The 25,465-nt window shown below is 44.2% G+C and overlaps 1 protein-coding gene across 1 annotated transcript in view; it reads left to right on the forward strand.

The window, feature by feature from the left end:
- The first annotated feature begins 313 nt into the window (after nucleotides 1-313).
- The window catches only part of KCNK9 (potassium two pore domain channel subfamily K member 9), an 89,896-nt gene continuing 64,744 nt past the window's right edge, over nucleotides 314-25,465 (forward strand). Inside the window, exon 1 of the mRNA XM_086465823.1 lies at nucleotides 314-899. Coding sequence (XP_086321949.1) covers nucleotides 314-899 — 586 coding nt within the window. The remainder of the gene's footprint in view (nucleotides 900-25,465) is intronic.

Genomic DNA, 25,465 nt, shown 5'->3' on the forward strand with positions numbered 1-25,465 from the left:
CCGCCGCCCCTCGCCCCCTGCGCGGCCCCCCCGCGGATGGGCGCGCTGCCGCCGCCCGGCCCCCCCCGGCCCCGCCGCGCCGCCTGAAGAAACTTGGGACGGCGGCGGCCTCCGCCTCCCCGCCGCGCCCCGCCCGGGCTGCGGGGGACCCTTCCCCGCGCCGCCGCGCCAACTTCGCGGGAGGACCCGCTCGCCGCAGGACTCCGAAGCGGGGCCGCCGGCCCCTCGGCGGGGCGCCGCCCAGCGCCCCCTTCCCGCGGCGGGGACCCCCTGCCCCTGGCCTCGGTGCTGGGGAGGAGCGGGGGTGCCCTGGATGGCCCTGCGCACTGGGACGGCTTGGTTTGGGCAGGTCTTGCGCAGAGTTTCCCGGCTCCAGGGCACCTGGTCCCGGCGCTCCAGCAGCCTCCTGTGCCTCTCCTCTTCCCAGGAGCCCGAGCAGGCGGGCGGAGAGCGGCCGCCGCCGCAGCACAAGCTGCCCCGGAGCAGCGGCAGCGGCGGCGGCGGGCGCCGCCAGCCCCCCCGGCAGCTGCCCCCCTGCTGCGGCTGCTGCGGCCTATCGGATCCCCGGGCGGCCAGGGGGGGACATGGTCCCCTCACTCGCCCCTTGCTGGCGGCCATGAAGAGGCAGAACGTGCGGACCCTGTCCCTCATCATCTGCACGTTCACCTACCTGCTGGTCGGGGCCGCCGTCTTTGATGCCCTGGAGTCCGACAACGAGATGCGGGAGGAGGAGAAACTCAAAGCCGAGGAGATCCGGCTCAAAGGAAAGTACAACATCACCAGCGAGGACTACCGGCAGCTGGAGTTGGTGATCATGCAGTCCGAGCCGCACCGGGCCGGCGTCCAGTGGAAATTTGCCGGCTCCTTCTACTTTGCCATCACGGTCATCACGACCATCGGTGAGTGTCTCACCTCGGGGAGGCCCTCTGGGTCCAGGGCCAGGGCTGGGGCAAAAGCCCACCTGGTTGGGAGAAAGGGAGAGGGGCAGGGGGGCCGTGGCATGAAAAGGGTTAAGTGCCGGGTGAGTTTTTTTGGCTTCCCTCCCGTGTTATGTAATTCATTGCTCTTCACTGGCACTTGTTGGACTTGGTGGTGTCCCGCACCTCTTCCCCTGGAGATGGAGCCTGTGTCCCCTGGGTGGGACTGGAGAAAAGTGGGGCTGGCCTGATGGGGGGATTGGCACTGGGCAGGTGGCTACCATCGAGCTACGGCTTGGGTGGCAAGGAGGAGGGAGGAAAAGGCAGGGTGACACTCTCCTGGTGGTCCCCTCAGAAGAAGGAAGCCCTGTTGCCACGCTCCTCCTTGCACCTTTGCTTAAGAGACACGGGGAAAACTTAGGCACAAGGCACTTGGCTAAGGATGAAAATGGTGAGGGCATGGGAACTGGAGCAGCTGGGAGAGACCTTGATGTAGCGAAGCGTAGCCCGGCTTTTGCAAACTTTGTTTTGGCATTGGCAAGGGCTGTGGTGGGGGTTCCCACGGCTGTAGTCCCATCGCTGGGTCTCTCCTGGGCATTCCCAATGTGTTCCTGAAGTTTTTATTACAGCTGGAGTGTCTGAGGTGCCAACAGGTCGCAGTCTGCATCTCCTTTTTGTGGGCACCCGATCCGACAGGCAAAACAACGCCTGCTGTCACATCCGTGCTGCCCAGCTTCCCAGACGTGCCATTTCCCAGGACAGTCGAGGGGCAGTCAGTGGACACAGCCACAGGCTGTCATTTTGTACTTCTCTGCTTCCTGCAGCTAAAGCGGAACGTTTCACATGAAGTTTGCTTCAGTGCTGTAAAAATAAATACCATGATAAGGAGAGGCTGCAGAGTGCACACAGAACTGTGCTACAACTCTGGCTTTGCCTTGATGAGCAGGTTTGTTCCTCCTGGTTTTGTATCCATTAAGGTGGATTTAATGAGGCAGTCGATAACGTTCTTCTCCCAGCACTTCTAGATGTTCCCCCCTAACATCTGGGGAGATCTGAAAAGACCTCTCTAGCTCAGTGGCTGTTTGACAGTGCGTTATATTGAACAGGACATGAAAGACTAGCTTTCTTATTAATACAGAAGGACTCGATCTTTTTACTATTTAGGGCTTGTTACAAGAAATTTGCACATTGCCACCTGAAGATACTGACAGTTTTCAGCAGAATGTGCTGTCCACTGCCCTTTGAGCACTGTCTGCTTGCGTTTGTATTGGACTATATTATACCTGGGGCACTATAAAATTTCCTTTGAAAGACCATCTGACAGTATAAAGCCTATTTGCCCTTGCAAAGATAAGATTTTAAAGGGATAATTTCCTCCTCTTTTCTGTTATTATATATATTTATATAAAATGCATATATTAATAGGCTGTAGGATAGGAAATAGAATGTAACTTTGGCTGATGACTTAGATTTCCTGCTGTTCATTACGATGTCAGAACTCTCCTTCCTTCTTTGGTCACTGATTCTTTTCCTCTATCTGTCGCTTGTCATTTATTTGTGCTAAGTGAATACTGGACTATCGTGCCCCTCTGGGTTACGACAAGGCTTCCATGGACATGCCTGTGCACTCACGGTGCCCTATACTCCAGCCTGAGAGGTGGCTGCAATACTTTGTGTTCTTAAGCTCAGTCAGTGACAGGTAGAAAGGGCTATTTTTACAGGAGTTTGCTGTTTTGATTGTATTTTACCTGGAAACAAGTACAACTTGCTTGGGAAGCTTTAGCATTTTCTCCTGCAAAGAGCTGGGGTTTGGGAAGCTCGGAGCACCACAGCGTGCAGAGGATAGCGTGCATTTCTGTAGGCAGAGGCACGTTGGGATGTCAGAATTGTTTAAATTTAAAATGTGTATAGCAATGGGCAACCACTGGGAGGAAGAGCGATAATAAAGAATGGTGCAGAAAGACAGACATTCTTTAAAGATTGTTCATTTGGGAAACTCTGCTCCAGGAGGATATGTGATCCATCTTTCAAAAGTTTATTAATAGTTACTATCTGCATCTTGCCAAACACACTTCTATTTTGTGTATCATCTCTTCAGGACTAAAGTAGCTTCATGATGTTGTCTGATCTCCTGGTAGTCTGTAAAAGTGAGCATGGAAGGTTTCTCTTTAATTTCTTATTTATCCTAAAATAATTTTGTTCACAGAGGGGAAAAAAAGACTTTCTATGTTTAAGTTCTCAGGAAAAGGAGACTTCTCCTCTATGTTTCTTGCACAGGGCAGTGATCTTAAATGTTCATATTAATCTTTTGTGATGGTTCTTATTTTTAATCCAACTGTGAGGATGCTTTCACATAAGTTTCCTTCTCCCTCTGAAACCTTCCAGACAGACTTCAAGCAGCGCACGCGGTGGTGTAGGCACCAGTGAATGTGCTGTAGTCAGTAGGTGCTCCTGCGAAACTGCATCCAACTAACCACCGCAGGCTGATTTGAAAAAAGAGTGAATAAAAACCTTCGTTGCCTAATCTAGAGGGGTACCTCTATCTCCACAAAACTTCCCCTCCGAGAAGCGCGATAGGAATCAGCAGACCACGAAGTCTAGCAATATGCATACGATAGCAGGCTAATTCATATCTTAATTGCTCTCCTCGATGTTGCCGTGCTAGCAGCACGTCCGAAGCGATTACCTCTTCACTGTCTTGAGTTAAGCTACCGTGGCTTTCACTTCACCGAAGGCGTCGATCGCCGGCCAGGGACCACGAGCCAGCTGCCGCCGGTAGCCCGGCCGGGCCGGGTTCCTGCCCGCCGGAGCCGGGGAGCGCGGCGCTGCGGGCGGCCGCGGGCGGGGCGGGGCGGGCCGTGGTGCTGAAGGGACAGCTCCGGCGGCCGGGCCGTGGTGCTGGCGGGACAGCTCCGGCCTCCCCGGCCGCCGCGGCTCGGGGCGTCCCAGCCCCGTTGGGAAGGGGGGAGGGGAAGCTGGAAGCCTCCCGTGCGAGGCTAAGCGCTGGGGTTTGGTCAGCTCTCACATTTCCTCTCATCGATGGCGTCTGGTTTTTATTAGAGGGCGGGAGGGGGTTGTTGCTGCCCCGTCAAGCTGAGGACTGGACAAAGAAGCGAGGGCCGATCAAGTCAATGGAAACAGTTTGGTTTTCACCTGGGACACAACAGCTCTTTCTGCTCCCGGGGGCAATGTTGATTTTCTTCTACTTTTTTTAACTGACCCAGCAACAACAACAAAAATTAACAACTGCAGGTGCTACAACATTTGATGAGTCTGCTCTGAAAATCCATGAGCAGAAGAAAAATACCCAGCTTTCACAAAGTTTTGGTCATGTTTGAATTCTGTGAAAGTTTTTAGGTGATCAAAAAGAACTAATAAGGTGTTCTTGGCTCTCACCAGTTGCTGAGTTTATTTCGGGATTATTCTTACTTCAGAGTTAGCTAGTACAATTTCCTATCCATTTCCAGTTACATGGCCAAAATGATGTCAGAGAGTGATTTAATCGGGTTCTCCATTCAGCTACTTCTCTTTTATGAGATACACTGTAGAATACGACACAGAGTTCATCAAGAGGCTGGATACGATGAATGAAAACACCAATTTTTGAAAATAAAATGTAATTCCTAGGATTCCCAGTTAGTTTTGATACCCTTTTCTACAGGTTTGTAAGAGTGGGTAAACTGCTTCTATGTGAGCAGGTGTCAACACTGTCAAAATGTGTTATTGGTATGGATATCACTCCATCATTTAGGCCTTAAAGGGTGATAGTCATACTTGATTTAACACCACTGAGCTCTAGTAAACACTGAATATTTCTGGAGGCTTGTGCAGAATGTAAAGAACTGAAAGCTGTTTATGTCACCCTAAAATGAACTGAAACAACAAACAGATTGAGGATTTTTATTTATTTATTTTTTCCTGAGAAGTGACTGTAACGGGAGCAAAATGAAGACAGTGTGTGCTGTGAATTGCTGGTCTCTTCTTCTAGCTTTTACGTCTTTGTTTTTAGTTTCAAAGCTACTACAAGCAGTGACGGAACTACCCCGGTGAACACAGACAAAATATTTTTTAAGAATGTGGTGCAGTACCTGTAACGGTGAATGCAATATCCACCTATTGACAGCTGTTTGGCCACTGAGTACCTAAACACTCAGAAACTATCTGCATCCACATGGGGAGATTGCATACTTCTGGCAGACGGTGGCCTGACAGGGAGTTTGAACCCGCATTAATGAACCAAGCAAATGCATGCTTAAATCCTTTTCAGGATAGTAGTTAAGTCTAAATGTGTATAAAAATATCAAACTGGTAGTGCAGAGTTAGGAAAAGACATAAGTGTTTTCATGTGTGAATTATTTTGTCAGTATTGCTCCTCCTTTAAGATCAGCCTCTGGTGTTTTGAGTCTGCTCTTTGTTTTTGAAGGATGGTAGTATTTAAAGTCAGTCCACTGGAAAGCTTTGAGTAGGGAATCATGGCAGATGGACAATTTGCAATGGAAAGAAAAGAAAGGAACAAAACAAGTCATGAAAAGGGAAAGATGGAGGATAAAGACACCAATGCTTTTGTCAATTAACTGCTGCATTCATGACTTGCCAGTACCATGAAGGTCAGATCTCATATAAAAAAACAAACAAGCACAGAGTGGATTAAAGCCACTCTATTATTAATAAACTCGGGTGAATGTAGAGAGCAAGATTTTCTGGTGATACGAATGCTTGTAGATGCACTGAAGTAATGAATCTATTCATTCACACCATCTGAAGTTTCAGTGGAGAATACTAGATGATCAGGACTTCAATATCTGTTGGTGGTATCTCCCCAGGCAAGGAGGAGGTCAGCTTCAGTGAGCTGCATGAAGATGAACTGCGTGTAGGATTTTGCTTCCCTGCACAATGAAAATATTCTGCAAGATCTTTTCACACTATATTCTTTGCCTCATGGAGATTTTTTAAAAAAAAAAAAAAAGATCCAAAATAGTGTTCTGCTAACACAGAGGGGACTTTGTGGCTACTTTGCTCACACATTCAGAGAAACAGTTCCTGAGTTCTTGAAAACTGGTTTTGCAATGATACCTCACATTCCTGCCAGAGGCACATTATCAAAAGCTTTTTAAAAATCACTGATAAGCAAGGCAAAAATACAGCAGATGCTGAACTGCAACTTCCTACTGCATGGCTTACGGGCAGTGCAAATGCAATATCCAGGAAGAGTCTGAAAACAGTTTTGGGGAAGCATCGAGAAACCTCTAGCCACTCAGCTGGGTGATGGTGTCAGCAGTTTTCCTTAGTGTAACCAGGCTTGAGAGATTAGTGTCTTGTAGCTTTTTAGGATTTGGTGCTCTTTCATTTCCTCCTAACTTGTCGTAACTTCTTTCCTTAACTGAAAGCACTGAGATTTAGATTAGGCACGAGGAAACTCTTCTCAGCTGTCAAGGTAGTTGCGTGCTGGAAGAGATTGCCTAAGGAGACTGTGGCATCTCCATCACTGGAGCGTTTTAAAAGAGTTTAGACAGAAATCTGTCAGGAATGGTTGAGTTATAGCTGCTTTTGCCTTTGGGGAGGAAGATGGACTGTCTGTCCTCTTGGAGTCTTTATCAGCCGTACGTTCTATGATTTTCTGAATCTTCCTTTTTCCACATCTTAAGCTCTCATAGTTCCTGGGCTAGCTTGTTTTTCTTGAGAAAGAAAACCAAAGATCTTTGCAATTCCGTTTTCTCCACTGTATGGTCTTTGCTTGTTGATTGTTTTTCTATGCAGTAAAACCATTTATGTGCCTTTGCAAGTGTCAGCATAGAAATATGTGTGTTTACCCATTGACAAGGCTACACGTTAGAGGTGTTGGTGAGTCTTTTGTGAAAGAAGTTAGCTGAAGAAGAAAACGATCCTGCTGATAAAAGGATGGCAAGCAGAAATCTACAGGGCAGAACTGGGAGGGAGAGGAGTTGTTCTAGACTAAGAATAAGGGAAGAAGTTTAGCTGTTAGCTATGGGCTTATGCCTGCTTCAAATAAAAGGAATAAAAATCCCTTTGCTTTCTCTGGGGACAGCATCAGAACTATGAGGCTTGATCTAAAGCACAGCTAATTAATGGAGATCTTGCCTTTTGGACACCATGGGTTTTGGGACAGATGCTGCTGGTCTGGCACAAAGCAAGGACCAGAATGCTGTTGTCTCCCCTTGAAGACAATCTTAGCTGAGGTGCTTAGTTCCTTCAATGCCGGAGCATATTCCTTCATAAATGGTGAAAACCATGCTCATGGCTTCGAGCTGGAGTTACACAGCACTTTATATTCAGAATGCTGTACTGACATTAGGTGATTCATCTTCACAACACCTCTGTGTAAAAATTATCCTCAATTTAGACACAAGAAGATAAAATGACTTTCTGAAGATTCAGGTTGGGAACTATTTCTAATTGCCAAACAGCTCACCTCTCTCTCTTTCAGACCACATGGCATTAGTTTATAGCCAGATTAAGTAGTGAAGATGAACCAAAGGCAGAGATCCCTAATGAATTCAAGGTGATATTAGCAAACACCTGCAGCTTACGTCTTCTGACATACAATAATAGCAGAACCTGGAGCTTTATTACATGAAGAAGCATATACAATTCTGGGTAATTATCTCTGTTACTACTATGCGTCTTCTGTCAAAGGCACTTTTTTAGGTTTTTAAGTACCCAGATTCTATTCATTCTACTAAAGATCCTTGACTGAATCCAGATAAAGGCTGCATGAAATATCCCCTTCCCCTGTAACAGATGCTAGCAAGGATGCTTGCTGCTTCTAAGTTGAACTAAGGTGTTATAGTAGACTTGCAACAGATGCTTGCTGTGTGTAGCAAGCCTATTCATCTCTTTTTAGCTCGTGGATATTTTTGAGTGAAGCCATGGATCTCTTCTGAAATTTCATGTATGTAGATTGCTGTGATGCACGTTAATTTGAATTTGTTACCTTCTCTGAATTATAGTCCATGGAATCTACTGACTTCAAGTTAAAAATGTGCAGATAGAGACCTTCCCCCAGGTTATTTATACCCTACCAGCTGTCTGTGACTTGATCAGCTACAACTAACATTGGTATTCTGAGAGGGTTTATGGATTAGGGAATGTTAGGCAAAAAAAAAACCCCAGAAATTAAGGCCTGATCCAAAGCCTGTCATAAATAATGGAGAGAATATTTTGAGTCACAGTGGCTTTGGATCAGGCCATTATTTGACATGAATTCTACAATACAAGTAGCTAATTCTATAGCAAACCAACTCCTGGAAAATATCTGTAATAACAGTTTTCAGATTTTTTTTTTTTTTTTTAAATAATGAAGCAAACAGTGTTTGTGGAGTTAAAGCGTATGTTGACTTTCACGGTTATACTGATTTTTATTTTTTTAATTGAAAGTGAGAGGCTAAACTACATGTCTACTGCATATCTTAAACTTTGAGCAAAGAGAAATCTTGAGGAACAATGTTGATGCTTTTTATTCCATTTGTTTTGGTTGTTTTTTTTAGTTTTACTTTCTTTCATTGCTGCCAGACAGTTAACAACCTCATGTGATCCAACCTCTTGTGATCCAGCATCTTCTGATCCACTGAGATGCGTTTTGTTTTTTTTTTTTTTAAGTGTAATGTGCACTTCTTTTCTGTTTTGGGGAAAGAACCTTCCTAATTTTCTTAGCTTTTTTTATTTTTTCTTTTTAAGCGGTTATGTGACCATTTTTTTTTTTAATATTTGGCCAATTGCCACAAGAGGCTTATGCAGTCATCAGTTGGTTAAAGGGTTCAATATCCTTTTTAACTGCTTTCATTATAGAGATGATTAAGGCATGTCAGTGAAAGACATATCCCTATTAAGGACTCATGTATATGTTACGTGTTGGGATGATTAAGAGGGAATAGACTACATTGTCCTTCCAATCACCTGCACCAGTAAGAAAGAAGAGCTTCAGAGAAAAGCAGGCAAGTAGTGGGGTTAAGAGGTATCTGATGGGAAGCTGATTGTCTCCTTGCTCTCCCATCACAGAAGAGGATCGCTCCCTTTGCTAGCTGCGAGAGCCTTCTCAGACAGGAAAATTTCACAGAGAGCTTTAGGGCACAGATTGATGAATGAAACCTGCAGCAGCTCTCTCTAATTGTATAGTGCAGGAGATTAGCTGTGAGGATATGCTCGTAGACTCCCCATCTATGGTTATTCTTGACATATTGAAGGGAAGGTAGAAATAAAAGCGATCTACGCTCAAGGCAATTGGCACTGTCAGCAATTTCCGATGCATGCTACCATTAACTCATTACAGAGGTTTTTGGGGCACAGACAGAGTATTTTATTTTTTCCACCCTCTTTTCTTTTGATGTCCTCCAGAGAGGATGTCCTCTTCCTATGTTTAAACCATCACAGGACATTGCTATGGGAACTGTATTAGAAATAAACTGTTGAAACAAACCTGTGACCACCTGGAGTTCTGAGTTGTCACTCTGCTGGATTTCTCACCCATCTGGACCTTTTAAGGACCAGACACAACAGGAAAAGGTGTCGAATACTCCTGTTTCAAAGGTCTAGGCCTCCAGTACTTGAATTAATGAACAATTGCTGTTAGCTGTTAATAGTTTGGACTGTATGGTGAAATGGGTCTGACTACAGCCAGTGAAAATAGTATTAATTGCAGTAATAGTTTTTTTTAAATCTGCAGTTTGATACTTAGGTTAACTTTGTTCTGGAAACTAGGGGACTTTAAATAAAATGAGCTCCAGCAGCAGGAAAGATGTGGAGTCCTGACCATAAGGCTCTGCATGCAGGCTGTGTCATATAAGATACTGCATCTGATATGCTTTAAAACTGTTCAAGAAATAAAGATGATTGAACTTGCCATTACAATGGTGCATCAGAGAAACATCTTATACTTGCAGAGATGACTTGAAGTCTCAGTGTTCCCCCATGGTTTTTCTGGCCTTTGGGAACTTCTTGGACCTCCAGAGGTAGACAAAGAGTTTTAGAAGACTTCCTTACAGGAGAAAGCATATATTATTTTTTGCTGAGGACTAGAAAGAGTAGAAGGTTGCCCTTTCAGCATTATTCAGGATCATTACATATACTAGGCTGTCAAAAAACCTGAATTGCCCTAGACTGACAAAGTGGAAAAAGGCGTATTTTGGTACATGGAAGTGTGGGGACCAACGTTTGGGAAGTGAGAGTCTCTTCCAACATTTGAAGGGAGTTACCTACCGTCATTCTGCCACATCCTCCATAAAAGTCACTGATCTATTTGTTTGCTCCTGGACACCAAATATGAGTTATCATTGCAGTCCTTTCTTTTTCATATCACATAAGTGTGTTAGAATGAGACAAACCTAGTTCTAGGCAAATGATAGTTAAAACAGCAACACTGGGTCTGTGCCATCGGAAGCACCTGGAAGTCCCAGTGATTTGACCTGAATTACTCAGCTGACCTTTCAACAACTGATATATTAAGAATTCAGTGATCTTCTCAAACTCACTCCTTCAGAGTTTCTCCCCTCCCTCGGTGTTTCATGTGGGAATGAGCATCCCCAGAAGAGTAAGGAGACGGTAGCTGTTCAGTCTGTATTGATGCACTATCAGTTTTTGCATTCTTTTCTGGTATTTTTGTCTGACAAACAAATCAATGATCATCCAGTCTTTTGGCAGCAAAGGCTTAAGCTCGTGATTGTCTCTTAAAACACATCCTGCCTAGTAGTAAAAGGCCTGTTATTTAAAGGGCACTTTTCAAAACGATTAGGACTTCAGTAGCAACGTATTTGCCTTAATGAGTGCACTCTGCCAGTCAGAGGAAACAGCATAAGCTGATACCTACTGATGTAGGCCAACAAAGGCAAATTAGCAGTGTTACAAGTCAGTTCATGAATGTACTGCACATCCAAGAGGTTTATTTTAATGCTTGGGAAGCACCAGGTATGATTCAGAACAGCTTCATTTTTGTTTTCTTCCCAAATATCCACCCCCAATTATATTTTCATTTAGAAGTCTTTGTACCACTGCTATGCTTGTGATAGCTTAATCTATATGGGTTGCGTTCAGCTCTGGTTTGACTTATTGGACTGGCATCAGAGATAATTTTTCACAAAGCTTCAGTCTTACTTCATTGTTGTTGTTGTATGATGTTTGAAGTCAGTGTCCTTACAACATAGTAGGTCAGATGCTGGCATTTTGGTATGACATAGATTTCTTTTTTAAAGGTTTCAAGAGTTTTTTGTTTTCTTAAGATGGGACACAGTAAAGACTGGTGGTACTGAAGAGGTAGATGCATGGGATGCAAGCTTGGCTCTGAGTATCTAGCGATAGGTATCACAATGGAAGTTGCTGGCTCTTGAGCATACATGGTCCTGCTCTGGATGACTAGCTGAAACATGACTGCAGGTTGGGTGCTGTGCAGTTAAAAAAATATTTCCGTGATCTCTCTGAAAAGAATCCAGCCCGGGGAGCTGATTTTCAAATCTGTTCAAAACCGCTGTCTGTTCCTGAAGAACTTGAGTGCGGTACAGTGAATAAGTAAAGCTGTTAACAGCAAGGAAGCATTAGAGTGGCCACAAAGAAAAAAATCTTTCTAGCAAGGATACTAGTGAAACACTGAAATACATTGCCTGGGAAGGGTGTGGGCTCTTCTTTGCTAGGTCTTGAAGAACAGGATAGACAAGCATGTGTCAAGAATGACCTATGCATACAGTCCTGCCTTGCGGCAAGGTATGGACTAGCCTCCTCCTGCCTTATTTTTAATGGTTCTGTACACACACAGGCTGTTTGAAGTTTGTGTTGGATCTTGCTTGGGATCTATGTAAGTTTATCTTGTCCTTTTTTGCTGAAGATTCCTGCTTCCCTGAGGGATTATCAGTGCATCCTACAGTTTTGTCTCCAGCTGAATATCCGGATAAGAATCAAACCTCTTCTCTAAGCAGCAACTGTTCACTGTCAGCAGTGTCACCAGTTTTTTATGGCTGCTGTTTGAACAGCTCTACCAGTGGCTGTTGCAGGGAAAAACAAACATGCTGCCTATCTTTAAAAAAGGGACAGAAGAGAACATGGGGAGTTAATGCTCAGTCAACCTAAATTTGATACTCAGAAAGGTATTTGACCAAGCTGTTAAACAATCAGCGTGAAAGTACCTAGTGGATAACAAGGGACAAGCTGGAATAAATGCAAATTTTTCTTGAGTAACTCATGTTGGACTTCTCTGTTGGTTTTTTTTTTTTGATAGCTGATAGTGGGGGAGCAGTAAATCGTGACGTTTATCACATGTGGCATTATAATAGCACTGAGTTCTCATAATTACAGGAGAAAAACATAGACTGGATTGAACTGCAGCAGGTGGGTGCAAGGTCTGGATGCATGCACACTGTGAACTAGAGGTGGCATTGTGGCCTGACTTACCACATGGGTGAAAAGCAGATACACTGTGCAGGTGGTTGTAAACGGGGCAGAAAATACAAACCCAGTTGCCTCCTGCTAAATCTGCCACCAGATAATTTCACAACAGGATAAAAAAAATGCAAAAATACTTATTACTAGTTGTCTGTCAAATTGGATGGACATAACATGTACAGTCTTACAAGGGTCTGTCTGGTGGTTGGTACTATTCAATTTTCCCATTAATGGCTTGGCTTGATAGAACAGAGAGTACACATTAATTGTGAGAGGGGTGGCTAGCACTTCAGAGGGCAGGAGCAGAATACAAAATGATTTTGATAAATTGGAGAAATGGTCTGAAATCAATATGGTGAAATTCAATAAAGACAAGTGCAAAGTATTACACTGCAGAAGGAAACATCAAATGCACATATAGAAAAATGATATGAACTGACTAGAGGCAAGGACTGCAACATCATGCTGATAAAGTGAATTGCAGCCTGAATATGAGTCTATGGTGTGAGATGTTCAAAACAGGTGAGTGTTGGATGTTAAGTCACAGAAGGTAGCTATTCTGTTTTGTTGGTACTAGTAAGGCTTCAGCTTGAAAACTGGGTCAAGTTTTGGGCACACAGTGTTTTGAGAAAGGAAGAGAAAAATCAAAATGCTCAGAGAAAATTTGACATGTATTCAATGTGAAATGGACAGAGGTTGTTTAGTCTGGAAAAGAACTATATATAGGGAGGAATAATAACAGTCTTCAAATATGTGAAAGGTTGTTATAAAGAGGACAGTGATAATTTTTTTTTCTGCATATATACCCAAGATTTACTCTTCAGCAGGGCAGATGTAAGTTCACTGTCAGCTGTGAAAACAGCTGTAACATGATCTGTAAGGAACCTCCAAAGTGCCAGTAGTAGGATATTTATCTGAATGGGTTAAACTCTTGTCCAACATGCATGGGCTTGGTGTATTTCAGCCTGCCTCTGATCTGAATGGACTAGGTCAACTGTTGAGGTCCCTCCAAGCCACGTGTTCCGAGGAGAGGGTGGCTGATAGCTGCTATACAGGAGCGGACTGATGAGTTGAGTAACACCTCAGTGATAGACTGAGGATCTAAGCATCCTGAAACAGGTCAAATAGTTTCTTGAGGTTTCTCCCAGCCCTCAGCTTCTGGGATTATACACTCTACAGATGTTTCTCAATATTGCACTAAATGTACAGCAATACTTGCTACCTGGCAGTCGACTTCATTATGGTCAAGGCTGAATTTGCCTTTAAGAGAGCTGTTCTGCTAGAACAGGCATCAATGTGCATCTTGCAGCCCCTGCTCATTTTGCATTTTGGGTTACAAATTCTGTCATGCTGAAACAAAGAGGTTTCTCCTTTCCCTAAATCCCATGCATACAAACCAGCAATTTCCATAAAACAGACAATCATCCAATCTGTTATCTTGGCAGTCACCAATGCCTTTCTACTTTGGAGGAAGGGAATCTATCCCATAATACACCTGTGCAATATATGGCAATGGTGATTTTGTTGCTAACCCCCGCAGCAATCAGTTTATGCCCTCAAGCATGGGATTTGATTATCCTTGTCATTATCTTAGCTACAAATGTTATTAGCAGCCATAAAATTGTCCATTAAAGTGAGAGGAATTACTTGCCTGCACCAAGGGGAGAACAGATAATTTACTACATAGATTTTAAGCCCAAATGCACGTTTTTTTTCCAGAAGAGCCTCTAAGCCTTTGTACAGCCTCCATTTTTGTGTTTCAAAACCTGCTTCCCCCTCCATGGGCTTCAAGTCTGGATCTTTTACCATAACAGTGAGATAGATACATGCCATTCTTGAAATAACCTCAGAGATCATGACCATATATTTCTTCATGTTTCGTAGCTTGGATGAATTCTTCCCTGATTCTGGAAGTGCAGATCCCCAAACTTTGGTTGGGTTCCATAATATCTAGACTTCACTGTTGGTCTGGGCTTCATTTACAGACAAAGAATTCTGGATGCCTTGGGCTGCCTTGGCATCCATGAACTGACTGTACATCACAGGTTGAGTGTGGGATCAGTTGATCTGCTCCTGGCAGGGTCATTTTTATAGAACTTTTTGATACTGCAATACTAGGTTTTTATGAGAGGAAGAGGTGAAGTATCACAGGGGCCAAGAAAAAATGCTGTGTCTGAGTGGGTGAGATCCAGGGTAGTGTCTGAAAAATTTCTTTGTCTTCACTGGGACTGGCTGATTCATTCCCTTCCCACCAGCCTGTTAATTCCTGTTCATACATCCGTTCACCGTAAAGCTGTTTTTTTATTCCCATGTGGTATTGTGTTCCCACCCCCTTCCATCAACAGGGAGTGGGAGAGACCACCTACGTCTTTCCCAACAGACAAAAATGGTGGATCCTGACAGACTGGGACAGATTCTGAACACAGTTGCTCTCTGTGAATTCTGTGGAACTTGGTTGTTTCGGTGTATTTGTGGGCTTTAAACTGAGATGAATGTGTGCAGAATTTGGTCTGGAGAGCCTGTATTTTGAAGGAAGCATCCCCTCCTACTCACACAACAAATTCACACACACACGGTGTAGCATCAATATTAGCTCCTGTAGCAAATGGAAAATGTGGCAGTAGCCTGAAAGGAACAGAAAATGTTCTCAAACAGGGCTTAAAAAAGTAAATAAACAGCATATAACCAACAAAATCAATACAGTTCCATATTAGCCATTACAGATACCTCTGTCTTTGTCTCCACTATAATGTGCACATTTCAGTGCTGTTGGAAAAGTATAATCCAGAGAACCTCATTTCAGAACTTGAGGATAGTATATTAAATGCAGGGTCTGGGACAGAAGGCCTGACAGAGATATTCTGTTAAGTAACAGAAGAGGTTTTCCCCTTCTGCCCCCCAAAAGAGCATTAACTGAAGCAAAGAAATGTAAATATATATCCAAAATGGATATATATTAATGGGTGTTACAACGTTATTACAAACAACTCCTCAAAAGCTCTTTTTTCCTGAGTCATCTCCACTGACTTAAAAAATGACTTTGCAAGAACAAACGTTAGGTTCAGGACGTGCAAGAGGGGACAGCCTTTCAGCTTTCTGAGTTCTAAAAGCTTTATATTCCTCAACTGCTCTTCTGCTTGGAGGGAATCCTAGATGGAGGAATGTCCTTATGCTTTCCAGTCTATGTATCATGGCCTTCTTCCTTTACTCTTCACGTCTTCCAACACAATCAATAATATTCAAGCTATTCTTATGGGCTTCTTTGTTGAATCCGTTCCATCCAAGCTGCTTTTGACTGCTGAAGGCATTCCCTCTTCTCCTCTTCCTTTGAGAACTTGAAGTCCTTATTGATCCAGGAAGCAAGAGTCAGGACTGTGGACTAAGCAGGTGGTTGGTGATCTTCCCAACCAGAAGACTGTGTCATCACCTGTCTCAGTGGAAGTTGTATTAGATTTAAAAGGAGGAAATGCTCCTGTGACCCAGGGCTGTTCTTTGGTTGCTTGCCTAATACACATTGGGGGAACATCTTGTGTCTTTTGAATGGTGACTTTTGCTTCCATTCACAGTACAGAGCTCTTTGCCAAGGAGAGTCTGGCACGTTTTCCTGTACAGCACATTGATAGAGACTTTTCAGAAGAGGAAGAAGCTGGAAACCTCTATTAGGACAAAATGGACCATTGCTTGGAATCCTTTATTCAGGTGATTTCCTGAAACAGAAATGTCTGGTTTTGGTGGTCTTCAGTCTTCTAGAGTTTTAGTTCTGTATATCAGAAAAGGCGTGTATGCTCACTGAGTCTGCTGGAGAGCCACAGGAGCTGTGCTTCACTGGGTTTACTTTTCTATTAGATAGTATTACCTGAAATGTAGATTGACAGATAGATAGACAGACAGATAATTATTTTCTTTTGTGTGTAACCTTTTAATGTGACGTGCTCCAACCCTTTTACAAGTGTCTGTAGGCCTTCTGGGAGGTCCTCAGCCTTTTATCTTGAAGGGGAGACAGAATGCTTTTTTCTCCTCTGGCTTCTCCTTCACCTCCCAGCTGCAATGCTTGATGTCAGTCTTGCTGCTCAGAGTGCCTGCAGCATGTGTGAGACCTGGGGGCCTGGGTTCTTGTCTCTTTAATGGCATTCTGTGAGCTTGTGTTCAGAGAGAGTCAGAAAGATCAAAGGCTGTGCAAGTGTACTGCGCTTGATTTTGCTTACACCAATGTGAATCGATTGACTTCACTGAGTTATGAGGGATTTACAGCTAGGGGAGAAGAGATTCTGACCTAATGGCTCCAAAAGAGGCCTTTCTTGGATGAGCAATGTAATTAGAGCACTGGAACAGACAGATTTCATGACTCATCTGTGGGTCTGCAGTCTTTTCTTTGCTTCTAGTAGGATGTTCACTAATGTCACCACACTTTCATTTCACCCGTGGGCTGATCTAATGAAGGACCAACCTCTACTTGAACAGACATCTCTATTCAGCTGCAAAGCATCCTCCAATCTTCATGTCACTGTGCAAACTTTATTTACTGCAGAGCATCCTAGGAAGGGACCAGCACGTGCAGGGCCAGACACTGGGGTAGTGGAAAACTTCCAATTTCTTTGTTGGAGTAAAGCAGAGGATTAAAAGAAATAGAAGAAGAGAGGCAGGGGACACGGAGAATGGATTGATGACTGGGTCCACTTACTAATCACAAATATGTGTCTCAGCAGGGGACAAAATGGTGGAGCACATGTGCCAACATCAACCTGTTCTATATATCCAGATGGAAAGAAGTACATGCATTTTGAAATGAGTAAAGCTCCTTTTCAGAGCTGGGTCTGGGGATGAAGTATTTTTGTTAGAAGATACCAATTCACTGAGACTTCAAGGCATTAATTTGGGAAACTTTGTTGAGAACATTCCCTAAGTTTGGGGAAGAAGAAGTAATAGTGGTCAGTGTAAGAGGGACTAAGCATGTGTTTGGAGTGAGTGGAGGTGAGCACCATCACAAGGCTCAGGCTTGTCTCCTCCAGGTGTCTGGAGGCTATACTGGGCACAAGGGCCTGATGGAGAGATGGCAGCACTCAGGAGGTGGAGGTGGTGCAGCTTTGGCTGCCAGTTCTCCTTTGGTCCCAGCGCAACAGGAATCGGAGTCAGGGGCCAGCTGTTGCAGTTTGGCTGGTGGCCATGACCTTGACAACAACAGTAGCAGGGTTGTGTCAGGGCTGAGTAGGCAGAAGCCCCTACCCTGCTGCATACATAGACCCACCTCTCTCTTACCCATCTCTCATTTCAGCTGAGCTTGAGCTGTGAGACCTCTTCAACACCAGGGCAGTGGCAGGCAGCAGTGGCTTTGCTTTGCTCCATCAAAGTAACAAGGAGGCAGTAGTTTCAGGAAAGGGTAGGGAGGCAGTGATGCAACGGACTAGCGTTTAGCATGGGATGGGAGAGGTGAAGCAGAGACAATATCTGGCATCACTGAGGTTCCTCCAAAAAGATTGCAGGCTGTTGATATGGAGAACCCCATGGAGGTGCCTACCGTAAATGCAACCCTATCCTTTGTGGCTGTGTGCTATCTTCTGAAGCCTTCAAGATGCCAGTGTGCATCTGCTTGCTCCAAAATCACAACCTACTGCAGCTATACCTCTGCTAGATTTAGCCTTCCTAAGTGGGTTGCTGTTGGTGCGGTACTCAGCACAGATTGTAAGACCCACCTGGGAAGAAGGTGAATTGCTATGTGCTGGATTATGTGCCTCACCACTTGGCAGTGACAACAGCACAGCTATATCTACAATTGGATTTGATGTTGGTTTTCTTCTGATTTGCCACTCACTGAAACTTAGAGCCAGTCATGATGATTGGTCCTGTCCTTGGATTCAAGCCCTGCTGCACCGGGCTCTGTACCAGCATGAAATTCAGGGTAATTTCAAAAAAGTGTCTAGAAGACCACAGAAGAACTAAAGCTCAATTTTCAAAAGTAGCTTTTGCACTTGGGAGGCTAATTTCCAAGCCAAGTAAGCTCCTACCTGCCAAATATGGGTTTAGAAAACAGGTTGGTTGGGGTGTGAAGTCATTGAAGAACATGTGAAAAATATGCCTTTCAGGACAGTTTGAAAAAAAAACCCACAAACGTACAGGTGCCTGGTAACTCCAAGTGCTCTGGTAATCCACCTCTCTGGCTACCTGTCACACAAACTTTCCCTGTGAAGATTTTCCTCTCTTGCTACTCCTGAGGCAGTAAGTTATACGTGAAGTATTAATGGAAGCTGCAGTAGGTGCTGGTCTCCTTGTACATAGGAGTTAAAACTGCTTTTTCTGCATGCTGACTCATGAGGTACCAACTCCTGTTGATATTCACAGGAGCTTGAGGAATACCTGTAAAACACAGGAGTAAGTCACTTGGAGAGCCTTGGAGAAATGAGTGCAATAAGTAATAGGATGGGAAGACAAGAAATAATGAAAATAGTAACAGTTACATGCTACTAATTGTTCTCAGTTCCCACCGTCACTGACTAGCTGAAGAATTTACCCCAAGAAGGATACTGGACTTTTGGGTTAGTTCAGGGGCATCTTTTGTGTCCAAGATGCTGTGAGGAACAATGCCTGGAGACATTTTTTGAATAAGCCAAAAAATGCTAGTCACAGCTGGCACAAATGGCATTGCAGATGGGGAAGTGGGTGATGAGAAATGGGAGCTGGGAAAGATGGAGCAGGGCTGTGTGGTCATGAAAAGCTTGAAGAGGTGGGAAAAAGAGAAGTCAATAGAGAGGGAAGGGTGAAGTTCTTGAGGTATTGTGCTTCTCAGAATTGAAATGTTGACCTTGATTTCCTTTGATGTTTTTATTCAAGATAGGTGAGGATATCCCACCTGAATGGGATAGCCTGCAGGTATAGAACATCAAAGCTTATGTGAAGGCTGTTTAGAACAGTTACAGCTTAATTGACCTTCCCTGGGATGCTGGTGGTAATTAGGCTTGGCTGAGGGCTTTCTTTATGCCTTGCATGGTTGTGGGGATCTGGATGTGGGATGCACTGTCCTGTCTGAGTCTGAAGCCACATATTTTATTTTTCAAGCCTCCAGAGATAAACACTACTGTACGTTCCCAGGCTATTTGCACTGCACAGCTATCTGTAATATAGTCTAATACAACATAAGAGGTTCACGTAGGTCACAAAGCTGCAATCTAGGCAGGGTTGAAGCATCCCAGCACAGTATTGCCTGAAGCTACAGGTTTTGTGTGTTCTCTGCACGAGGTTTATCATCCTAGCGTCAGCCTCATTAGTAGCACATCTTTTTTTAATCATCACCAACATTTCTGAGCAAACTTTGGGGTTAGAACTCTGGTGGGAGAGTTGTAAAACTCTTCTCACTGCTCTGAGCTGTGGAGGTATTTGGCTGTGGAAACAAGTCGTACCTCAGCAGGATTAGACAATGTCCAAGTAGAAAAGCTAGACCTATGGCGTTGAAGCCAGATTGTCAATCAATAATCTGCAATCCTAATTTTCCAAGACCAGATACTTCTTAAAGACTTCTGCTGTATTTGTGGACACCTTCCAGCTTTGGGTGTCTTGAAACAGACCTCTAAGGAGGGAAGCTGCTGTCACAGATGTGTGGTAGATCCACTGATTCTTCTGTTTTCAGTCTGGGACAGGGCCATGTAAGCCTTCCTGGAGCTGTTGTAGGTTAAACCATGCTTGGGGAGTACTAAATATTGTTGTTACTACTTGTGTGACTGAAGAGAGCAAAATAACCTCGGGGAAGAAGGAACTGGCCAAAACCACTCTCCTGGCCGTGTCACCCCGAAGAAGAATTTTGATAGTGAGCAGCACAACTCCTAGCTGCCGTGATGTTTAGCTGCTGTCATTGTAACGCTGAGGCAGACGTGCTGCTTCCTCTCTGGATTGTGTATTTCGAGCACGTTTCAGTAGTGCTCTGAGTTAACATTTTTTTTCCTTTCCTCTACAGTGCCAGTCATTGCCTTTTCTTCATTTTAGTGATTAATTGCTCTAAATACTCCTGCTCCTGGACTGCGGGAGTACAATTTCTGAGCTGTATTTCATTTGAACTTGCTATGCAAGTACAGGCGAACTTGGGGGAGTGCACACACCCACGTATTGCTAGGTAGAAATGGTTGCCAAAAGGACACCAAGTAAAAGAACAGTTAGTTCTTAAACAAGGGTATAATCTAATAAGGCAAAAAAGAGAAAATTACATATTGGAATCTTCAGTGCCTTCCCCCTCCCCCCAGTTTCAAAATTTACAGCTAGTACAACCCCTGACTAGAGCAGGGATTTAAATATATATAGGCATCTGTGCTTCTAAGAAAAGGAAGTGTGTCTGTTTGGGGAGCTGTGTGGAATGAGTTGGTGGATCTCAGTCCAACTTCTGGCAGCCAGTTTTTCACATCACTCAAAGCCACCCCCTCACCCAGCCCCCCTCCAGGGCTCATGCCAAGCTCTTCATCTCTTCCTCGTATGATCCCACCTGCCTTAGCGCCTTCTGCAGATGGAGTGTTTCTCATTTTTGATTGTGGTCCTTCTGGGCTGGCGCTGAAACATGCTGCTGGCCTGTCAGCCCTGCACGTGGAGGGTGGGATTGACTGTCTCTCTGTCAGCGTGGCTGATCCTTTGCACATCGCTCCCCGTGATCCCCATGTGTCAGACACTTCTAGCCATCCCTATGACTGGTTTTGCTTGGCATGTGGCATCATCTTTTCAGCGTGCTGAAAAGAGGCCAACTAGAAGGTACGGTGTTGTCGTGTGTTAGGACCATGGCACGTCCCCTGTCAGAGGGTGGATGTGCTGACATGCATCTCTTCTGGGTCCAGCGTGCCAAATGCATCAGGAGCATGGATGTTGTCTGGGATGTGGTAGGACAGCACTTCTTCACCTTTTCTATATTGTGGCTCTGTTTTGTTACGGGCAAAAAGCTTCAGGACTTGCAACAAATTCAGCAGCTCAGAAATAGAAAGTTATTTCGTGCTGCCTGGAGGTTACAATTTCCTCCTCAGCTCCTAGGTGGAAAATCCATGGCTTGCTGCTGCCCTCCTTCATCTGTTCTTAGGATGCCCATTGCCAGGACCCTCAATCTGGTCTTGTTTATGTGCTGCCTTCCAAACCTCACTGTGCAAGTTATTTCTTACAAAGCTGTTGCTATGCCTGGGTATATTTAGCTGTTTAACGATCCTCCTGTGCCCCTTGAAAAGCACAACAGTCCTTTGTGATGAAAGCGGCACTCTGCAGGCTGAGTGCTTTTACCTTGACTCAAAAACTTAAAAGGAAATGTTAATTGCTTTAGTGGTGTTATTGTTGAAAAAGGCACGCTGGGCAGACTAGCTCAGAAAGACGAGTCCTGGTGCTGATAAGGGAGAGAGCAATCTATGTGAGTCTGTGAAAAGTCAGTAGTGCCGAGGGCAAATTCAAAAGTGGAATGGAAGTATCTCAGTGATTTGCTTCCTTGTTGCTTTTGTCTGGAGATGGCAGAACTGACCGGCATCTCTGGGCTGTGTTAACTTCTGCACTGCTTTGTCACAGGCTCTGGGCTTCTTTGGTGTGCTGCCTGTGCTGCTTTTCTCTGTTATGGCAAGTGGCCAGCTGCAATGGAAATGCACAGGGGAGAGGAAAAAGAGGGTCTTTAATGAATGCATTACTTACAGGAGTCATGAAGGACACGGGCAAGGTGCATGCTTGTTCTTCTAGACTTGGAGATGCTGTGTATGGAACAGCACAATCAAATTCGATATTCATTCAAGCCTCTGGGATTGAATAGGTCAGGAAAAGGTGACACAGATCTCTGGGAGTCTGGGTTCAGAAGCGGGCCATATGACCCCAGAAACATGAGAATGTCGCAGCAAGTTCCCTTTCCCAGCTCCCATCTGCCATAAAGCCAAAGCAACATGGCCTTGCAGTTGCTGGTAGTTTGAGATTTAGACGATGCATCTTCATGTCTTGGGCTAGCTCTCTTTGGTGCTCAAGTGACCTAACCTATACTCTTCTGATGCCTCTGCTGTTTTGTTTATTTTTTTCCTTGATTTTTTGAGCTCTTCCAGTTACAACAGTTGCAGTTTTGCACATGTGCAGAACCACCCCTCTCATCATCTCGACACTTAATATTTAGGCATCCTCAGGATCGTAAATAGAGGTTACTTGAAGCAAGAGGAGGTAGGGAATGAGCACTTTCTACCTGTGCTGTTAAAAATGAGCCGTTCTACAGAAAAAGATCCAGCAAGAAAGAGTGGCAGGGAGGGAGCATGTGATGCTGTAGCATGGTGATCAGATGAGGAGGAAGTCTTTGACTCTGTTTTTTGTTCCCTGCACTGATTTTGGATTTTTATTTGAATAAAATACACATCTCCCAAGCCCCTGAGACAATGTTTTGCATTTTACTCTGTGAACTTGACACATAAAGCTTACACATTGCTATACCTCTCTTCTGAGTGCCCAAGGACCTTAGTGCTTCTACTCTTAATTTGACTGTGTCTCAGTTTCCTACAGGTGAAACAGGTGTAACAGTAGCTCCCTCTTCCCCTATATGTGCAGTTTACACTGAAAAAGAATCCTTCACTTGTCTTTTACTACATTTGGGTAGTACATAATATATAGATGCTTGGCTGCGGTTTTAAAGCCCAACTCAAATCCAGTGAACTAATGTGTTCAATTTCTGTATGCACCTGTTATTGTTCTCCAAATTCCTGGATAATTTTTTTTCTTTTATAAATTCATGCTTATTCTCCCCAAAGAGGTTTTAATGGGCAGAGAGAATTAAGGTAGACAGCCTGTAAAAATCCAGACACTTAAGAAAGAGCAGCAACCTAAATTCTCCTCTCAAGTTATCGCTGTACTGTGTTACTGCTTACACTACAAAGTGCTTTGAGCTGTGAGGAAGCAGCTGGTTTATAATAGTGGAGCTGACTGGTATCAGGTAGAATCAGAAATGCCCCATTGCGTGGTATGTGGTAACGGTCCTCTGCATGAAAGCATGATGGAAGCTCTCCTGTATCAGAGGAATGCCTGCTGTCTTATGCGGCCACAAACTCTCTATAAATGGCATTTATTTAGCAGTATTTCCAACTCATACTACAGAATACTCAAAAAGATAGCTTATAATCAGTTAATCTTAGTGCTGCTGGTGGGTCAGGAATAAAACAGCATAAAAAGCATCCTACTAGGCAAATGCGAAAGGAAAGAATCTGTGGTTTGTAGAGCAGGAAATAAATTGGCCTGAGCCAATTTTGGAAAAAAGGTAGCCTTATGCTTTGCAGACTTCTAGGCTGCCAAATCATCCCTACTTGTTTTTTCTTGCTCTAGCATTCACTAATAGACTCACTCCCTTCACATTACTTTTTTTTTTTTTTTTTCAGCCCATGTTATGTCTAGTTCATGGAATTTCTACCCAGGATCTGTTGCCGGTAGGTGAACAGTGATGGCTGTTAAAAAGTGCCAATTAATCCTGGTTTGAACCACTCCATAGCCTCCAAAACTGGGCACTAACCTGAGACATTTGTAACATTCCCAGAAAGACCTTGGCTTCAGGTTTCACATGCAGCTACATGAGTAGTACAGGATAATGTTTTTCCTGCCCTGTGACTTTTATTCACAAGTAATGAGGACTGTGGCAGTGTCGTAATAGTGCTGTGGCAGAGTGTGGCTGCTTGGATTTACCACCACAGTTATGATGGTGTTTGTGTGGTTTCCCCTGGTTTTCAAATTGGTCTCTTTTTCTGGGATGGTCCTTCTTTATGCTTGTCATTGCTCCAAGGAAAGCAAACATTCAAGAGGTGGATGGACTAGTCTGGTAGTAAAAATAGTGACTTGGGTGAGATTCATGTTACCGCTCTGCTAATGGCTCAGTAAGATGCATAGAGAAGAGTAAGTCCAAGGGAGAGTGAAGGAAAGTGTTATTGGAAGCTTGATGGTGAGATGCCAGGATTCAAGTCCTTCATGAATGGAGCTGTGTTACTCACTCTTATGACGGTTCTTTTCAGCCTGAAATTTCATCCTGATCCTAAGAAATGCTGTATGCCAAAAGTCGTGTATTCCTAAGTGGTGGGGTCAAGGGCTCAGTTGACAATTTTAATGAAAAATTTAATGAAAAATGCAGGAAAATTACTATTTATTCAGTATCTGTTCTCATTGCTGCAAGGGAATCCAGCTGGGTGTCCTGTGTGTTTCCAGGAGAAGCAGCAACTCTCTCTCCAGTGCTGATTGATTCTGTTCCTAAAGTGAGTGGGGACTCCTTAGTATGTCCCTGTAAATGCAATGGGAACTTCAGAAGTCACCCTGAGATCTGCATCCCTTGGTAAAATCTACGCAGCCAGAGAGGAAGAGAGAAGAGTGAACATCTTGTTCAGCTCAAGTGATGGGGACAGGTGTGTCCTCACAAATTTGCTTCAGATATGTGTTGTAGGCAGGAGAGTGACTGCTCCTCACACTCTGGAAGAGTACTTACTGCTGGGCAGCCCCAGCAGGTAATCTAAATATCTGTCACATTATTATGGCTGCTCGAGGAAGTTAGCTTTTTGGCCACTTGTAAGCCAGGCAACTGTGAAAGGAGCCTAAGAAAACTGTACAGTATTTTAAAAGCTGTGGATGCAGTCATAGAGATAGTGAACACTGGGGAAGGCAGCTGGCAGGTGGGACCTGATGGGCAGATGAGGGCTACCCCAGAACATACCCTCAGCTGTTGAAGTAGGAACTTGGTTACAAAAAACTTCAGGGAGCCCAGTATTGTGCTTCAGCCAATTTGAAGTCATCTAATACATTTTCCAATATCCTGTGAGCAGGAATAATGTAACTGTAGTGCTTTTTCTTTTATCCCTGACATTCATCACGAAGACGAAAGCAATGATGTTGTGACTCAGCCAACCTGAACGAGCCTAACAGTTCGTCTCTCTCATGGGTTGGGACTGAGTTATGATACGGAGTCATTTACTCTTAGTTGGCTTTCAAGCAGTAAGGACTTCAGAAATGCCCCTGGTGAGGTAGGGATGAGGGCACTTAGCAAAAGCTGGTTCTTATCTAACTGACAAAAAAGAGCTGTAAGAAGCTCCTTATTCCTGGTAGAAATGTAACATCGACACAAAGAAGACAGAGTTGGAAAAATGCCTCATTCCAAAGTGTGTTTATCCATGGTAAAGTGCTTCTATAAAAGGCATCTTGGGACTCCATGTTTATTCCCCCTCAATGACTTC

The sequence above is a fragment of the Leptosomus discolor genome, chromosome 5, assembly GCF_034619465.1.
Source record: "Leptosomus discolor isolate bLepDis1 chromosome 5, bLepDis1.hap2, whole genome shotgun sequence".
Classification (NCBI taxonomy): domain Eukaryota; kingdom Metazoa; phylum Chordata; class Aves; order Leptosomiformes; family Leptosomidae; genus Leptosomus; species Leptosomus discolor.